Genomic DNA, 18,882 nt, shown 5'->3' on the forward strand with positions numbered 1-18,882 from the left:
CAAATTCCCTGAGGGTCATCATGAGCCCCTCCTGGGGTGGATGGGCGTGTTACTCGTCGGATTACAGACGTTACTACGCATCCCATTCCTGCGTGGTCGGATTCTTCTGATCCGTAGGTGGTAACTCTGCCTGAAATCAGTATACTCGCTTTCAGGGGTTGTTAACCAACCATGCTATAGCCATGGTAGGATGGGTAATACTATTGCATACTGAGCTGATGTATTTGTAATGTTTTTCCCCTCCAACACGTCTGGGGTTCAAGTGTATTTGGTCGCTCACGTAATATACGCAGTTGTCATAGGTGGACATGCCTATATTGGATACCAGCTCCAAACTTTCAGAGTTCCGGCTGCGACGGTATCCTCCGTAATACCCTATGGCTGCGCTCTGGGAATGCAGAGGTGCAGATACCATCTATAGGGTATATCTGACCTTGACAGTGGCAGTACAAATTTCCCGCCGTCAGCTATGCTCACTACGGGGCCTCAGACTATTAAGTCTTTTTGTCCTCTGGGTCAGCCTAAAGGTCTGTTTTTTCATAGACTGTCGGCCTTTACAAGGGCTGACATATCCAGTTCCGAGCAGGCCTGGACTGCCAGCCGATCCTGCTTCTGAACCAACGGATATATCGTCAGCCTGACGAGACAGGCCTACCACTGGGAGATGGCGATTTCTCAGTTTGCCCGGTACTAGTGTCTAGTTGCCGCGGCTACGTGGGTAGGAGGGTACGCCCTCTCTTTGCTCAGGCGGCCTATTTCCATGTGATGGTACGCAGGCCCTTATTCGGAACAGGGCCTTACAAATCCAGAAAGCTATACAGTTGTTGCGGTAAGCGGAGCTAATTGGGCCATCCCCACTTTCTCAGCGAGGGACTGGTTGTTCTGCTTTCTTTCTGGTGCGGTGGCTGAATGGTCCTCTTTGGCCTATTCTCTGTCTCAATTCCCCGAACCAGTTCCTAAAGCTACCTGGGTTCAGGAAGCAATCCCTATGCTCCATCATACTATGTTTGGAACCCGGGGACTTTATGGTATCACTGGATATACAGGACGCGTGCCTACGGGTACTTACAGAGACCTTACCTCAGCATGGACTGAGGTTTGCTGTATCACAGCACTTACGATTTTTCGGGCTCTGCCTGTTGGGACTGATCTCAGCCCCACAGGGGTTTACCAGCATTTGGGATTTTCTGACAGTTCTTCTGTTCAGTATATCCCAATGCTCCTGTACCTGGATGGCCTCCTGCTCTTAGCAGGATCACCGGGGTACTTTACAGCCGGGTCTGGTTGACTGTGGGTTCTTCAGGGTGCAGACGTTTAATCAAGGGGAAAAAAGTCCTCCCTGCATCCCTCTCTGGGTATTCTTCACCTAGGAGCCCTGCTGGATTCTCAAAATCTGAGAATTCTTCTGGCTTAAGACGGCATCTCCACTCTTCCATTAGGAGTACATGGATGTCTGCGCAGTCGCCATATGTCTTTACACTCTGGGATGCATGGTCCACTATTCAGTGTCTGCCTTTGGAAGGGTGGAATGGGCTCAGTTCCATTCCAGGCCTTTCCATAATTGGCTTATCTACAGATGGAACGAGTTTTTTCTGTCGGATCACTGTTCAAACGATGATGCTCTCCCCGGAGGCAAGTCGGTCCCTTTTCGGGTGACTATGGCCATCTCGTCCAGGGTATTCTTTGCTAAGGACAGTGTCTGGTTCGCATCCATTTCAGTGCAATTGGATGTCTGTCGATTCCACCCTGTCAATTAACTTGTTGGAACTTTAGCCTGTCTTGGGCTTCACTCTGGCATAGCCCTTGTTTCCAGGTGAACCTGAAAAAGTTCAGTCCGACAGGGTCAGAACAGTGGCTTCCTTTTTAGCAATACTGTTCGTTGGGTGGCAATGTCAGGTATGTCATACATTCGGGAATTGTCTGAGGGTCTCCTCCCGACCATCTCGACAGTGTTCATTTCGGGTGCTCTCCATTGGGAAGCGGGAGTCCTCAGCCGTTACGACGTGCATCCCGGGGACTAGTCTCTTCCCCAAGAGAGGTTTCATCTCCTGGTGAGCAGGGGGGGGGGGCCCTCCTGAGGTGACACTCATGGCCTTCTGACTCTATCACACTATGGTGTTACAGTCCAACTCTGGGGATTCTGAAGCAACCTTCAGTGACTCTTTGTCGGTGAAGGGGTTCTTCCAATTTGCGTACCTGTGTTCTCCAGTCTCCATTCTTCCTCGAGGGAAGTGTTTCAATAGAGACAGAGATGCTTTCCTGCTGGTGGCTCCTGATTGCCCCAGATGTCAGGGGTACTTGGTTTTTCGGAGTCTCTCCATCGATACTCCATTCCTGATGCTTCGCTACCCAGACCTGTTGTCTCAGGGTCCTGGGGTTTGCCTTGGACCTGGGTCGTTTGTCTTTGACTACGTCCCTATAGTGGTCTTACGGCTTCCATGGCGTTGTCATCGTTGGAATGATTGGAGCACATGGATCAGCTTTTGCTGGGACCTACCACAATCTGTGGCAGCCATAATTCTTATGGTATTATACCTATCAATACGATCCTCTGGTGTCCAGGATTTCCAGATTTTCTGGCATTCCTTCCGGCTGGCTTGGGTTTCTCCCTCGGCCTGGCCTTCCTGACAGTGCAGATCTCTACACTGTCAGTATGATTAGGTTATGGAATTGCTCCGCTCTGATATCCAGTTCATCCTTTGGAGTGTTCTCTGGATTATGCCTCCATTTGTCCTCCCTAGGGTCTCCTTGGGAGTTAGTAGTGGTTCTTCGTTAACTCCGGGGAAAGTTAATGGAACCGCTGGTTGTAATAGCCATTACATGGTCTATTGCTTTGGCTTTCTCTCTTTCTATCAGGGAGTTTATATCAACCAGGTGAGTGTCGGAATTGGGAGCGTTCTCATGTGGCTCCCTCTTCTGGAGGGCATCTTGTTAGGGTGTGAGTTGCTCTCACCCTGTGTTTCTTCTTAGTGATTTTCAGGTTCCATATTATTCTGGAACTTATGGTGCGGCCATTCAGTCCCCAGTCCTCTCGGCTGGTGTGGCCTCATTGACTGTGGTCCGGCCTCTGTGGATTTATGTGATCCATTCAAGTTCCTGACGGAAATCGGACTCCTTATTGGTGGTCTGAGATTTCTGGTTTTAACAGGAAAGGATGGCCGGCCTATGGCCATATGTTGGCTGGACGGCCTCGTATGTCTTCTTCAGGGGCCTACCCATGGGTAGGCCTTTCTGTTGTTGCTGCTTGTTTTTTTTTTTTTTTTTTCTCGGGCCATGTAACCCTCGTGGGTGGCTCGCGGTGGCACCTTGGCTGGTTTGCCTTGCTAGGTGGCCACCTGGTCTTCTGTCTACACCTTTTTAAGGTTCTAGGCATTGTTTTCCTTTGCCTCTCAGGATGCTTCCTTTTTGGCGGCGGATTCTCCTCTCAGCACAGGAGCGTCCCCTCCCTTGGTTGAACTGCTTTGGGACATCCCCAAGGTCAACCCTGTGGACCCCCTATGGACCCTGAAGTAGAAAACAAGAGATATGGTAAGAACTTACCTTTGTTATCTCTGTTTCTACGAAGTCCATAGGGTCCACAGGGCGCCCGCCCTGACGCACCTGGCTTCAAATGGGCTGTGTGACTGGTCACCGGTTTTCCGTCTCCCATTTCTGTGAGTATGGTTATCGAGTGTTCCAGTTTTCTCTCTTTTTTTCTCCTCCTCCGGCCTTTGGCTACTTACAAACTGAGGTGCCTCTGGCTGGGGGTGGGGTTATAGGGAGAGTGGACCCAAGTGCATCCTGGGAGCTAAAAGCTTTAACTGCGTGGTGCCCGGATTTGGTTCCCAACCTATACCCCAAGGTCAACCCTGTGGACCCTATGGACTTCGTAGAAACAGAGATAACAAAGGTAAGTTCTTACCATATCTCTTGTTATCAAACTAAGAGCCAAAAAACAAACATAAACAACAACTCTCCTCACCGTACATAACAGAACCAAACACACACTACTAGGGTATATTAGCGAGTCCTGCTGGCTCCTCACTGCCATCAAACTATCTTCATACAGTAATTTACTACTAAAGAAAAGCCACAAATACACAACGCGGATCCTCACATAAGACCACGCCACCGATCACTTATGTGGACTGGACACTGTATGACGCCTGCTATTGGACAGCCATTACCCTCTGATACATACGTGTTGAGGACGTAAAGCACGGTGTGTATGATGTAGGGGATCAGGTGTATGTTGCTTTCTCTTCCTCCTCCCCCCGACTCGGCGCTGAAGGACTGCTCCATAGCAAAGCGCAGGAACAGCAGCTTCAGGTCGTGGATGTTGAGCTGGTAGGTGGGCTCCCGCTGTCCTGTACACTCCTGTAGGTAAGTGTTGTGCCTGGAGAGATCATACGGACACGTTGATATAATGTGCGCTCAGAACAGGAGCTACACAGACACGCACGTACAGCTTACCTGGCCAAACAGGTGGCGAACGCAGACTCTGGCACATGGGGACCCCAGACAGGAAGCAGACCATTGCACTTAGTGTTGGCGTTCTGCAGGGCCGCGCTGTCCCATTCCTCCCGCCCACGTGCTAACCTGTGTGCAAGCAGCAGACGACAGAACATGAGCCCAATATGTGCAAGCAGATATACCAGGTAATTACTTCTGTACAGAAAACCCTGGACCCTACACCCCCCCCCACTGCTACTATAACTCTGCAATAGGTAATTCATCCTGTACAGTAATCACTGTACCTTCCCCCGACCTCTACTATATCTATGTACCAGCCAATCCATCCTGTACAGTAATCACTGTACCTTCCCCCTACCTCTACTATACCTATGTACCAGCCAATTCATCGTGTACAGCAATCACTGTACCTTCCCCCGACCTCTACTATACCTATGTACCAGCCAATCCATCCTGTACAGTAATCACTATACCTTCCCCCGACCTCTACTATACCTATGTACCAGGCAATTCATCCTGTACAGTAATCACTATACCTTCCCTCCTAATCTATACCCCAACACCAGCCAATTACTCCTCTACAGCAATCACTATACACCTACCGACCCCCTAATCTATATCCCAAAACCAGGCAATTACTCCTGTACAGTAATCACTATACCCACCCCCAATCCAACTAATTCACCATCTACAGCAACTGCACCCATAATCAAAGTCATAGCAACTGTACCCCCCAACCTCACCTGTGACCCCATCTCCTTTGCACCCCCAAACCAACTAATCCACCCTACAACAATCTTTACACCCTGACTCAAATGTCCCCCTCCCCTCCCCGCCACCAGTACAGAAGAGACAGACAATGTTCCGGCACCTGACAGCAGCGAGGTGACAGTCGTAGTGTACGATGTTGAAGTGAGACACGGTGCTGTAAGCGTACTGCTTGCGAGGTTTGTTCTCAGTCTCCTCCAGGGAGACGCGTTTAGTAAATGTGTAGATACCGAGAACTTTTGTTGGCTGGAAAACAAAGTCATTGTCACAATTACATCAGATGTACACTACCTGTGCAATGCCAAATGCTGTAGAATTACAAGTCCCAGCATGCCCGTATGCTAAGCCATGCGGTTCCACCGCAGATGGAGAATATACAGTACTACCCAAGTCTGCTAAGTCAACTTTAAGGGCAGATAACATGAAAACAGGCGGCTTCCAGGGGTTGTACCGATAAATCCTGTAACATCCCCCACAGGGGGCACCAGGTTTATGAACATGGTGTCAATGCCAGAATACAGGTTTAATATTGTTATACCTGTCAGACTATGGTAACTATTCTGCCACAGTTATGTAAGACACAACAGAAAGGTGGGTTACCAAAAACACAAAATCAGATTATATCTGCATTTAAAAGACAATGACATTAGATAAGTACTTTCTATTACACCTTCCGGGATAAAGTGACCACTCCTGCCCGTCTCCCTTATTGTAACAAGTCTTCCATATTAGGTGGAAATTACAGCAAGGGATGAAGAATACAAACTAGAAGTCAGTATTAATGGCATAAGTGGAAATGGCTCACACACACGTAGGGAACCTGCTGTAAGTATTAGGGCACAATGTCACATCCTGCAGTGTTATACTGAGCACCAACACTTTACTAAGCAGCACATGGAGCCACAACTACAGTCCAGCAGCACATACAGGGGAGAGAGCCCCCACTACTATCCTCCCCCCACACACAGGGGAGAGAGCCCCCACTACTATCCTCCCCCCACACACAGGGGAGAGAGCCCCCACTACTATCCTCCCCCCACACACAGGGGAGAGAGCCCCCACTACTATCCTCCCCCCACACACAGGGGAGAGAGCCCCCACTACTATCCTCCCCCCACACACAGGGGAGAGAGCCCCCACTACTATCCTCCCCCCACACACAGGGGAGAGAGCCCAGACTACTATCCTCCCCCCACATACAGGGGAGAGAGCCCAGACTACTATCCTCCCCCCACATACAGGGGAGAGAGCCCAGACTACTATCCTCTCCCCACACACAGGGGAGAGAGCCCCCACTACTATCCTCCCCCCACACACAGGGGAGAGAGCCCCCACTACTATCCTCCCCCCACACACAGGGGAGAGAGCCCCCACTACTATCCTCCCCCCACACACAGGGGAGAGAGCCCCCACTACTATCCTCCCCCCACATACAGGGGAGAGAGCCCAGACTACTATCCTCCCCCCACATACAGGGGAGAGAGCCCAGACTACTATCCTCTCCCCACACACAGGGGAGAGAGCCCCCACTACTATCCTCCGCCCACATACAGGGAAGAGAGCCCAGACTACTATCCTCTCCCCACACACAGGGGAGAGAGCCCCCACTACTATCCTCCCCCCACACACAGGGGAGAGAGCCCAGACTACTATCCTCTCCCCACATACAGGGGAGAGAGCCCCCACTACTATCCTCCCCCACATACAGGGGAGAGAGCCCAGACTACTATCCTCCCCCACATACAAGGGAGAGAGCCCAGACTACTATCCTCCCCCCACATACAGGGGAGAGAGCCCCCACTACTATCCTCCCCCACATACAGGGGAGAGAGCCCAGACTACTATACTCCCCCCACATACAGGGGAGAGAGCCCAGACTACTATCCTCTTCCCACATACAGGGGAGAAAGCCCCCACTACTATCCTCCCCCCACATACAGGAGAGAGCCCAGACTACTATCCTCCCCCCACACACGGGGGAGAGAGCCCAGACTACTATCCTCCCCCCACACACGGGGGAGAGAGCCCCCACTACTATCCTCCCCCCACACACGGGGGAGAGAGCCCAGACTACTATCCTCCCCCCACACACGGGGGAGAGAGCCCCCACTACTATCCTCCCCCCACACACGGGGGAGAGAGCCCCCACTACTATCCTTCCCCCACACACAGGGGAGAGCGCCCCCACTACTATCCTCCCCCCACACACAGGGGAGAGCGCCCCCACTACTATCCTCCCCCCACACACAGGGGAGAGAGCCCCCACTACTATCCTCTCCCCACACACAGGGGAGAGAGCCCCCACTACTATCCTCCCCCCACACACAGGGGAGAGAGCCCCCACTACTATCCTCTCCCCACACACAGGGGAGAGAGCCCCCACTACTATCCTCCCCCCACATACAGGGGAGAGAGCCCAGACTACTATCCTCCCCCCACATACAGGGGAGAGAGCCCAGACTACTATCCTCCCCCCACACACAGGGGAGAGAGCCCCCACTACTATCCTCCCCCCACACACAGGGGAGAGAGCCCCCACTACTATCCTCCCCCCACACACAGGGGAGAGAGGCCAGACTACTATCCTCCCCCCACACACAGGGGAGAGAGTCCCCACTACTATCCTCCCCCCACACACGGGGGAGAGAGCCCCCACTACTATCCTCCCCCCACACACGGGGGAGAGAGCCCCCACTACTATCCTCCCCCCACACACGGGGGAGAGAGCCCCCACTACTATCCTCCCTCCACATACAGGGGAGAGAGCCCAGACTACTATCCTCCCCCCACACACAGGGGAGAGAGCCCCCACATACAGGAGAGAGCCCAGACTACTATCCTCCCCCCACATACGGGGGCACCAGAGTCCTATCTGTGTTCAGGGCAGACACAAATCACCATGTACCTGGAACTTGTACCCTTCCCTGCAGATACAACAGGTAAGTCCTGGCTCCTCGATCAGTTCTTCCATCTGTTTGAGAAGAGCCGTCTTCGTCACCACCTGACCCTTCTCGTTGGTCTGGAAGAGTAGAATGAGGAATAAGGGCAGTGTTACAGGTTCCAGCAATAACCAGATCACTATAGGAAACGCAGTTACTCTCCTCAGCTCCTCCTCTTATCCTGAGGTCTCAGCCCAGGAACTGCACCTGCCCCCTCGCCTAATACAGGGCAGAGATCCCGACTATAACCGTCGCCGCGCACAGGGGGGGGGCTGTTATTAACTCACGGTCATGCCCAGCGTTCCCAGGGCTTTCTGTCTCATCGCCATGGCCATCCGCTTCTTCTCCGCTCGCGTTTCTTTCCTGGCGGCATCTATTTTCTTATTGACATCAGGATGTTCTCGTAGAGCCTCCAGCAGGTTCTCCGCCAGGGTCCCGATCCCCTCGTCGCTGGACACTTGTTCTAGTTTGTGGAGATTTGTGATGGAGTCCGTGCCAATGAGGGCCTGCTAAACAATACAGTCAATGAGAGACCATGGCTGGGAGCGTTTACACTAACCTAATGTCTTTTACACTATACGTGGAATATAATTACTTTAATCTAATTTTATCTGAATCCATTTGGGCACTGCAACGTAGTGTACAGAGAACCTACTCCCTCTTATATATGTGCACCCGTTACTTTCTAACAAGTCCCACAAGAGAAAACCTGCAGGAGAATCACCACCCCTGGGAAAAAACATTGTTACACTTTAAACAAAAGAACTAAAGCCCCCAAATGGTGCATACAAGAAAAACAGATGTATTAGGTTTTGTTGTCAAACGATATGAAACAAGGCTATCTACGTCGGCTTAACGGGAACCCCGCTCCACCCACTATATAACTCCATCCTGCTGCCCCCATTCCCCTTCTCATATCATGTCACTGCCCCTGTTACATACAGCCCTATCCTGACACATCACTCATCTCCTGATATACTCTGTGCTGCTGGGGGACCCTGCTCCTTCCACTAATATAACTGGCTTCCTGCTGCCTCCATTCCCCTCCTCACATCCTGTCACTGCCCCTGTCACATGCAGCCCTGTCCTCACTAACACATCAGTCATCTCCTGATATACTCTGTGCTGCTGGGGACCCTGCTCCTTACACTATATAACTCTCAGTCTATGGCTTCCTGCTGCCTCTATTCCCCTCCTCACATCATGTCACTGCCCCTGTCACATGCAGCCCTGTCCTCACTAACACATCACTCATCTCCTGATATACTCTGTGCTGCTGGGGACCCTGCCCTCACTGGCACAATCACATGAGGGGGAAAGGCCACCACTGATCTTTAGAAACACTCAGCTGCAGGGAATAACAGGAGATATGGTACGAACTTACCTTTGTTATCTCTGTTTCTACGAAGTCCATAGGGTCCACAGGGTTGACCTTGGGGTTATAGCTGGAACAGGATCCATGGGCACCACACAGTTAAGCTTTTAACTCCCAGGATGCACTTGGGTCCTCCTCTATACCCCGCCCCCGAGCCACAGGCACCTCAGTTGGTAAGCAGCCTAGGCCGGAGGAGAATATGGAACAGAGAGAAGGAAGACTGGAACACACAAGAAACCATACTCACAGCAATAGGAGACGGAAAACCGGTGACCAGCCACACAGCCCATTTGAAGCCAGGTGCGTCAGGGCGGGCGCCCTGTGGACCCTATGGACTTCGTAGAAACAGAGATAACAAAGGTAAGTTCTTACCATATCTCTTGTTTTCTACTTCAGGGTCCATAGGGGGTCCACAGGGTTGACCTTGGGGATGTCCCAAAGCAGTTCAACTAAGGGCGGGGACGCTCCTGTGCTGAAAGGAGCACCCGGCGCCCAAAGGAAGCATCCTGAGAGGCGAAGGTGTCAAACGCATAGAACCTCAAAATCGTTTGAATAGAAGACCAAGTGGCCGCCTTACACAGCTGAACAGCAGAAGCGCCACTTCTAGCAGCCCAAGAGGGACCCACAGAACGAGTGGAATGAGCCTTAACAGAGGCTGGCACAGGTAAACCCTCTTGTGCATAAGCCTCACAAATAACGGAACGAAGCCAACGGGCTAACGTTTGTTTGTTGGCAGGCCAACCCCTCTTGTGAAAACCAAAGAGGATAAACAAGGAATCAGACTTCCTAACCGAAGCCGTCCGGTCTACATAAATTCTAAGCGCCCGGACCACATCTAAGGAAGTCTCACCAGCTGAAAGATCAGGGGACTGAAAAGCTGGCACAACAAGTTCCTGATTAATGTGGAACTTCGAGACCACTTTGGGCAAAAACTCAGGACGAGTGCGGAGCACCGCTCTGTCCTGGTGAAAAATCAGGAAAGGAGGGCGACAGGAAAGCGCCCCCAATTCAGACACCCTCCTGGCCGAAGCAATTGCCAGGAGAAAAACCGTCTTAAATGTCAGCCACTTGAGCTCCACCGCCTCAAGAGGCTCAAACGGAGGACCCTGCAGGACCCGTAGCACCACCGCCAAGTCCCAAGGAGCCACAGGAGGCACAAAGGGAGGCTGGATTCTGAGAACACCCTGGAAAAAGGTGTGAACGTCTGGTAGTATTGCAATCCGCCGTTGAAACCACACGGACAAGGCGGACACATGAACCTTCAGAGATGCAAGGCGTAAGCCGAGATCCAATCCTGACTGAAGAAATTCCAAGATCCTGGAAACTCTTAACACCTGAGGATCATAATGTCTGGACTCACACCACTGAAAGTAAGTGTGCCACACTCTGTGATAAATCCGTGCTGAAGCAGGCTTGCGTGCCCTGAGCATGGTACCAATAACCGAACTGGAGAAGCCCCGAGACCTCAAGACGGCTGTCTCAAGAGCCACGCCGTCAAAGACAGCCGACCCAGATCCGGGTAAAGGCAGGGCCCCTGAGACAACAGGTCCCGACGCTGAGGAAGAAGGTACGGAGCGTCGATGGAGAGGCTCCTGAGATCGGAGTACCAAGGACGTCTGGGCCACGCCGGAGCTACCAGCACGAGCATGCCGCCGTCCTGCTTGAATTTCCGCAGAACCCGAGGAAGCAGGGATAGCGGAGGAAACAGATACGCCAGGTGAAACGTCCATGTCACCGACAGCGCGTCCACCAGACTTGCGCCTGCGTCTCTTGTCCTTGACCCGTAAACGGGCAACTTGTGATTGTGACGGGAGGCCATCAAGTCCAGCTCCGGCAGTCCCCACCTGTCCACGAGTAGCTGAAACACCTCTGGGTGAAGCGACCATTCCCCGGGATGCACGTCGTGACGGCTGAGGAAGTCCGCCTCCCAATTGAGGACTCCGGGGATGAAGACCGCCGAGATCGCCGGAATGTGACCCTCCGCCCAAGTCAGGATACGAGACACCTCCGACATCGCTGCCTGACTGCGAGTTCCGCCTTGGTGGTTGATATACGCCACCGTGGTGGCGTTGTCGGACTGCACCTGTACCGCCCTTCCGTGAAGAGCGGGGCCGGACGACTGCAGGGCCCTGTATACTGCCCGCAGTTCCAGGATGTTGATGGGGAGAAGTGCTTCTTCCGCTGACCAACGACCCTGAAGCGACAAAGAGCCGGTCACTGCCCCCCAACCCCGGAGACTGGCATCCGTCGTGAGCAGGACCCAGTCCGGGATCCAAAATGGGCGCCCCTCGACCAGATGAGCTGTCTGAAGCCACCAAGCCAAAGATTGCCGAACGTCCGGAGACAACACCAGCACCTGAGAGCGGATCCGGTGAGGTAACCCGTTCCATTCTGATAGAATCAGCCCCTGCAGGGGCCGGGAATGGAACTGGGCAAATTCCACCATGTCGAATGTCGACACCATGGACCCCAGAACTCTCATAGCCGAATGGACCGACAGACGGCAACGGCTCAGGCAACTGTGTATCCGCAGCTGTAGGGAGGCGACATTCTCTGGAGTCAGGAAGATCCTTTGCCGACGCGAATCCAGCAGGGCTCCCAAATGAACCATCCGCTGTGATGGAATCAGGGAGGACTTTTTCCAATTTATCAACCACCCGTGTGCTTGCAGGCAAGCGATCGTCAGGTGGAGATGTTGAAGCAGTACCTCCGGGGAGCTCGCCAGCAACAGGAGGTCGTCCAGATACGGCAGCAGCCGTACATTCTGGTTCCGAAGATGTGCGGCCATGACCGCCATAATCTTCGTGAACACCCTTGGTGCCGTGGAGAGACCAAAGGGTAGCGCCCGGAACTGATAGTGGTGTTGAAGGATAGCGAACCTGAGATACCGCTGGTGCGAAAATGCTATCGCAACATGGAGATAGGCGCCCTGGATGTCCAGAGACACCATGTAATCCCCCGGTTCCATCGCTAGAATGATGGAACGTAACGTTTCCATCCTGAACTTGGGAACTCTGAGGAATTTGTTCAGAGACTTCAAGTTGAGGATAGGGCGATAAGAACCATTGGGTTTCTGCACCAGAAACAGAGACGAATAATACCCCGTCCCTCGTTGTGATAGAGGAACGGGAACAATGACCCCTGCTTTCAGCAAGGACTTTATAGCCTCCTGAACCTGTAACGCCTTGGTCTTGTCCTGAGAAGGACTTGTGCAGAAAAACTGGTGGGGTGGTCTGTGCCGAAAAGACAGGGCGTACCCCTGGGAGACCACTTCTCGAACCCAGGCATCCGTGGTGGTATTGTGCCAGCACTGGGCAAATAGAATAAGTCGGCCTCCCACTCTGAGGTCCCCCAGAGGGAGGCCCGTCCCATCAGGCCGCAGGTTTATCTTCCTGCTTGGAAGAAGGGCACTCCAGGCTTGCTTCTTGGGTTTAGAGGCAGTCTTACTCGCAGACTGTCTCGGGAAGGACTGACCTTTCGCCTTACCCTGAACCCGAAAGGAACGAAAAGCCGAACTCCGAACCTTAGCCGGCAGTGCCGCCGAAGGGAGGAAGGCCGACTTGGATTTAGCCAGGGTGTCCACTATTTTGTCCAAGTCCGGACCAAATAGTAATTCCCCATTGAAAGGTAAGGCCTCCAGACCCTTCTTTGAATCAGAGTCCGCTCTCCAGGACCGCAACCACAAGGATCGGCGGCCAGACACCGCTGCAGCCGATACCCGCGAGGTCAGCAGACTAGCATCTAAAGAAGCTTCACCAATGTAAGAAGCAGCATCCCTCATTTGTCCCAACAACGCCCGCTGGACATCCGGAGCGTCGTCTGGGAAGGTATCTTCCAATGCATTGGCCCAACCCTCAATGGCCTTGGCCACCCAGGAGATGGCCATGGACGGTCGGGCCACCGCCCCGGAGAGGGAGTAAATAGACTTTAAGCAAGTCTCAACTTTCCTGTCCGTGGGATCCTTCAGCGAGGATATCGACGGTAATGGTAAGGTGGCGCCCCGAGTTAAACGGGTGACATGGGAATCCACCGCCGGTGGAGTTTCCCATTTTTTACAATGTGCCTCAGGGAAGGGGTAATTAGAAGCCAACCGCTTCTGAGGAAGGAATCTCTTACTGGGCGCCTGCCAAGCTACCGCCATATGATCCGTCAACTGATCCGACAGGGGGAACACCGCAGAAGCCACCTTAGTTTTTTTTTTTTTTTAAACTAGGAAACTTCGACTTAGGAACCGGTGCCACATCCTCTATAAGAAGAATGGCTCGCACCGCCCTAACTAGTGCTCGCACATTAATGGACGACTTGGTATCCATTTCCTGGACCGAGGCGTCCGAGTCAGTGTTATCAGGGACCTCCCCATCATCTGAGGAACCCTCTGAGTCCGATACCTGAGCAGCCCGTGTCATGAGTGGGCGTTTTGAAATCCTAGAAGGCATGTCAGTCTGCAACATTGACTGAAAAGCCGAGGAAGCGGCCGCCAAATTTTGCACGGAGTTGGAGAGCACATCCACCCATGGTGGAGGAGTCGCCATAGGGGCCTGAAAAGGTACCACAGGCTGCTGCGGCACAGGGGAAGCCTGTATATACATAGGCAACCCCGCATAGGGACCTACTGATTGAGACCCAGGAGGACTCCGCAATAACTGCGGGACACCCGGGGAATGGGGGATGGTCGGCTGGGGCACCGCCCTAGTAGGGAGAGCAGTCGGGACCGACAGACGGTCCGCAATAGACACCAGCACTTGAGAAAACATCGCCCACGGTGGTTCCTGCGCCAGAGAAGGTCTGGATGGGCCAGGAGCCACCTGGCATCGACTACACAGGCCATCCTGTGACAAATCCTCCCTATCTACTCCTGCAGAACAGCGTCCGCAGGAGGCCAACACCGGAGCCACTGAGCGCTCAACCTCCTCGTCTGACATGACAGAATAATATGAGATATGGTAAGAACTTACCCTTGTTATCTCTATTTCTACGAAGTCCATAGGGTTCCACAGGATACCTTGGGGTATAGGTGTGACGTCAGTCGCAGGGCACCAAAGAGTTAAGCTTTCAGCCTCCCAGGATGCACTAGGTCCCCCTCCTATACCCCGCCCCCGAGCCAAGGCACCTCAGTTAGTTACCAAGCCATAGGCCGGAGGAGGAGAAGGAAGAGAGAGAACAAAGATCTGGACACATACAAGAATCACATTCTCACCAGAGGGAGACGGAAAACCGGTGACCAGAGCAAAGCCCATCTGCAGCACAGGTGCGACAGGGCGGGAGTCCTGTGGAACCCTATGGACTTCGTAGAAATAGAGATAACAAGGGTAAGTTCTTACCATATCTCATATTTTCTACTTCAGGGTCCATAGGGTATCCACAGGATACCTTGGGGATGTCCCAAAGCAGTATCCTTTAAGGGTGGGGACGCTCCTGTGCAGAAAGGAGAATCCGCCGCCCGAAGGAAGCATCCTGAGAGGCGAAGGTGTCAAACCTGTAATACCTCACGAAGGTATGGACAGAAGACCACGTAGCAGCCTTGCAGATCTGAACTGCCGAGGCACCACGTCGAGCTGCCCACGAAGGACCCACAGACCTAGTGGAATGAGCCTTCAGAGGAGGGACCGGTAGGCCTTCATGAAGATAAGCTTCAGAAATAGCCATACGGATCCAGGCTGCCAAAGTTTGCTTTGAAGCAGGCCAACCCTTTTTACGGAAGCCAAAGAGGACAAACAAAGCGTCCGACTTCCTAAACGAAGAAGTGCGGTCAACATAAGTCCTTAAGGCCCGCACAACATCCAAAGAGGCCTCACCCACGGAAAGACCCGGTGAGTTAAAGGCCGGAACAACTATTTCCTCGTTAATATGAAACTGGGAAACAACTTTGGGAAGAAACTCGGGCCGAGTGCGGAGCACTGCCCTGTTCCCATAAAAAACCAAGAAAGGGGGTCTACAAGAAAGAGCCCCTAACTCAGAAACACGTCTGGCCGAAGCAATGGCCAGAAGGAAAACAGTCTTAGCTGTTAGCCATTTAAGATCCACTGAGCCCAGTGGTTCAAACGGCGGTCCTTGGAGAGCCCTCAGGACCACAGCCAAATCCCAAGGCGCCACAGGTGGAACAAAGGGCGGCTGAATGCGGAGAACACCCTGCATAAAGGTGCGCACATCCGGGATTGTAGCAATCCTACGGTGAAACCAGACAGATAGGGCCGAAACCTGTACCTTCAAAGAAGCAAGGCGAAGCCCATGATCTAGTCCCGCTTGCAGGAAGGCGAGAATCCGAGACAGACGAAACTCCCGCGGTGCATAACCTCTCGGTCGACACCACTGGAAGAACGTATGCCACACGCGATGGTATATCCTCGCGGAAGACGGTTTCCGAGCTCGCAACATGGTACGCACCACAGAGCTGGAAAACCCCCGGGACCTCAGCATGGCCGTCTCAACAGCCACGCCGTCAAAGACAGCCGAGTCAGGTCCGGGTGAAGGCAAGGACCCTGAGACAGAAGGTCCGGTCGTAGCGGCAACCGCAGAGGAATGTCCACGGACAGACCCTGAAGGTCTGAGAACCAGTGCCGTCTGGGCCACGCGGGAGCTATCAACGGGAGCGTCCCTCCTTCCTGTTTGAATTTCCGGATTACCCGTGGAAGAAGGGAGACCGGAGGGAACAGGTATGCGAACCGGAACGTCCACCGGACGGACAGAGCATCCACCAGAGACGCCCCTTCGTCTCTTGTGCGAGACCCGTACACCGGCAACTTGTTGTTGTGCCGGGACGCCATGAGGTCGATTTCTGGAAGACCCCACCTGTCCACCAGTAGTTGAAAAACATCCGGGTGCTGGGACCATTCCCCCGGATGAACGTCCTGGCGACTTAGAAAGTCCGCCTCCCAATTGAGCACTCCCGGGATGAAGACCGCTGATATGGCCGGAAGATTGCGCTCCGCCCAAACCAGGATCCGAGAGACCTCTACGAGAGCCGCCCGACTGCGAGTTCCTCCTTGCCTGTTTATGTAGGCCACGGTGGTAGCGTTGTCCGACTGGACCTGCACCGGGCGACCCTGGAGAAACCGCTGTGCCTGCTGGAGAGCATTGAAGACCGCACGGAGTTCCAAGATATTTATTGGAAGCTCCGCTTCTGTCGGCGTCCACCTGCCCTGGAACAAGTGTGGACCCGAAACTGCTCCCCAGCCCCGAAGACTGGCGTCCGTTGTCAACAGGACCCAATTTGGAACCCAGAACGGACGTCCCTTGTTGAGGTGGGTCGTCTGTAACCACCACGTAAGGGACAGGCGAACCTCCTGGGTGAGCACAATCGTCTGGGACTTCAGAGACTGAGTCAGCCCGTTCCACTTGGACAGGATCAGGTGCTGCAGAGGTCTGGAGTGAAACTGGGCGTATTCCACCATGTCGAACACCGACACCATGGAGCCCAGTAACCTCATCGCCGAGTGTAAGGACACCCGGCGGCTGTGCAGACAACTGCGCACCCTTGACTGTAAAGCAGAGATCTTGTCCTCCGTCACGAAGATCCTTTGCTGTCCCGAGTCCAATAAGGCTCCAAGATGCAGAATCCTCCGAGACGGGATTAGAGTGGACTTCTGCCAGTTGATTAGCCAGCCGTGCCGTTGCAGCAGTGCAATGGTCAGGTCCAAGTGGCGTAACAGGAGCTCTGGAGATCCTGCCACCAATAACAGGTCGTCCAAATACGGCAACATGCGGACTCCCTGCAGCCGCAGAGAAGCCGCCATGACCGCCATCACCTTGGTGAAAACACGTGGTGCTGTTGCCAGGCCAAAAGGTAACGCCCGAAACTGGAAGTGGTCGCTGCTGATTGCAAACCTGAGGAACTGTTGATGGCGCCAAAGAATAGGGACATGCAGGTAAGCGTCCTGTATGTCCAATGACACCAAGTAGTCCCCAGGTTCCAGCGCCAGAATGATGGACCGTAGGGTCTCCATCCGAAACTTCGGGACCCGCAAAGACTTGTTGAGTGCTTTGAGGTTGAGAATCGGACGATATGACCCATTGGGTTTCTGTACCAAAAATAGATTTGAATAGAAACCCTGGCCCCTCTGGGAGAATGGAACCGCCACTATAACTCCAGCCTGGAGCATAGTGTGCAATACCTTCCGCAGCTCCGTAGCCTTGTTCCGGTCTGATGGGAGACCCGTGGTGAAGAAGCGAGCCGGGGGTCTGTGCCGGAAGGAGAGGGCGTATCCGTGGGAAACCACCTCCAGAACCCAAGTGTCTGTCGTAGTGGTCGACCAACACTGGGCGAACTGTAGCAGGCGGCCTCCCACCCTGGGATCCCCCAAAGGGAGGCCCGGACCGTCAGGCCGCAGGCTTGTCATCTGGCTTGGGGGCCGGACGTCTGGTACTCCATGCCTGCTTCCGGGGCTTGACCGATTTCTTAGGGCCTGCCTGTCGAGGAAACGACTGTGGTTTGGGCCTGCCCTGGGCCCTAGATGACCGAAAGGACGATGGTCCCGAACCAGAAGAAGGAGCAGCGGCCGACGGGAGACAGGCAGATTTGGCTGCCGCCAGCGTGGCCACAATCTTATCCAGATCCGGACCGAAGAGAACTTCTCCGGTAAACGGCAACGCTTCCAGACCTTTCTTGGAATCTGCGTCCGCCTTCCAGGATCGCAGCCACAAGGTGCGACGAGCAGCTACCGCTGCTGAAGAAATTCTAGACACCAGAGTACTAATGTCTAGAGCCGCCTCGTTGATGTAGGTGGCCGAATCACGGAGATTGCCAATCAACTCCGCCTGATCGGCCGGACAGTCGGATTCAAAAGAAGCCTCTAATGAATCCGCCCAGCGCTCCATCGCTCTGGCAACCCAGCAAATGGCCATAGCCGGCCGTGCTGCCCCCCCTCCAAGGGAATAAGCGGACTTCAGGCAGATTTCTACCTTGCGGTCCGTAGCATCCTTAAGGGAGGACATGGATGGCATCGGCAATGTGGCACTACGGACAAGACGGGTCACGTGAGAATCCACCTGTGGAGGGGATTCCCACTTCGCAAAATAATTATCCGCGAACGGATAAGCCACCGCCAGGCGTCTCTGCGGCTGGTATCTTTTGCCAGGTTGTTTCCACGCCTCCTCTAAATGGTCCACCAACTGACCCGAAAGAGGAAAGACTGTGGCATCGCCCTTCACATCTTTGAAAAAGGCATACTTAGATTTAGCCGCTGGGGGAACTTCGTCCTCAATCACCAAGGCTGTGCGGACCGCCCGAATAAGTCCAGGAATATATACTTTGGACTTAGCATCAGCGTCCTTAGTATGGAGAGGTTCCTGATCGTAAGGATCTAGAATCTCCCCATCATCAGACGTCCCTTCGTCATCCTCATAAGGAGC

At 53.5% G+C, this 18,882-nt stretch overlaps 1 protein-coding gene across 11 annotated transcripts in view; it reads right to left on the reverse strand.

Moving 5' to 3' along the window:
• The window catches only part of UBR4 (ubiquitin protein ligase E3 component n-recognin 4), a 97,062-nt gene that overhangs the window by 8,317 nt on the left and 69,863 nt on the right, over positions 1–18,882 (reverse strand). For 8 of the 11 annotated variants that reach the window (XM_088466285.1, XM_088466282.1, XM_088466284.1 and 5 more), the window contains 5 exons: positions 8,447–8,668; positions 8,126–8,239; positions 5,324–5,466; positions 4,453–4,578; positions 4,181–4,375 (listed from right to left, as the gene is read on the reverse strand). In XM_088466285.1, coding sequence (XP_088322411.1) covers positions 4,181–4,375; positions 4,453–4,578; positions 5,324–5,466; positions 8,126–8,239; positions 8,447–8,668 — 800 coding nt within the window. The remainder of the gene's footprint in view (positions 1–4,180; positions 4,376–4,452; positions 4,579–5,323; positions 5,467–8,125; positions 8,240–8,446; positions 8,669–18,882) is intronic. The other 3 variants (XM_088466286.1, XM_088466281.1, XM_088466277.1) reach the window with 1 other exon arrangement.

Source organism: Taudactylus pleione, unplaced genomic scaffold, assembly GCF_031769625.1.
Source record: "Taudactylus pleione unplaced genomic scaffold, aTauple2 ptg002751l, whole genome shotgun sequence".
Classification (NCBI taxonomy): domain Eukaryota; kingdom Metazoa; phylum Chordata; class Amphibia; order Anura; family Myobatrachidae; genus Taudactylus; species Taudactylus pleione.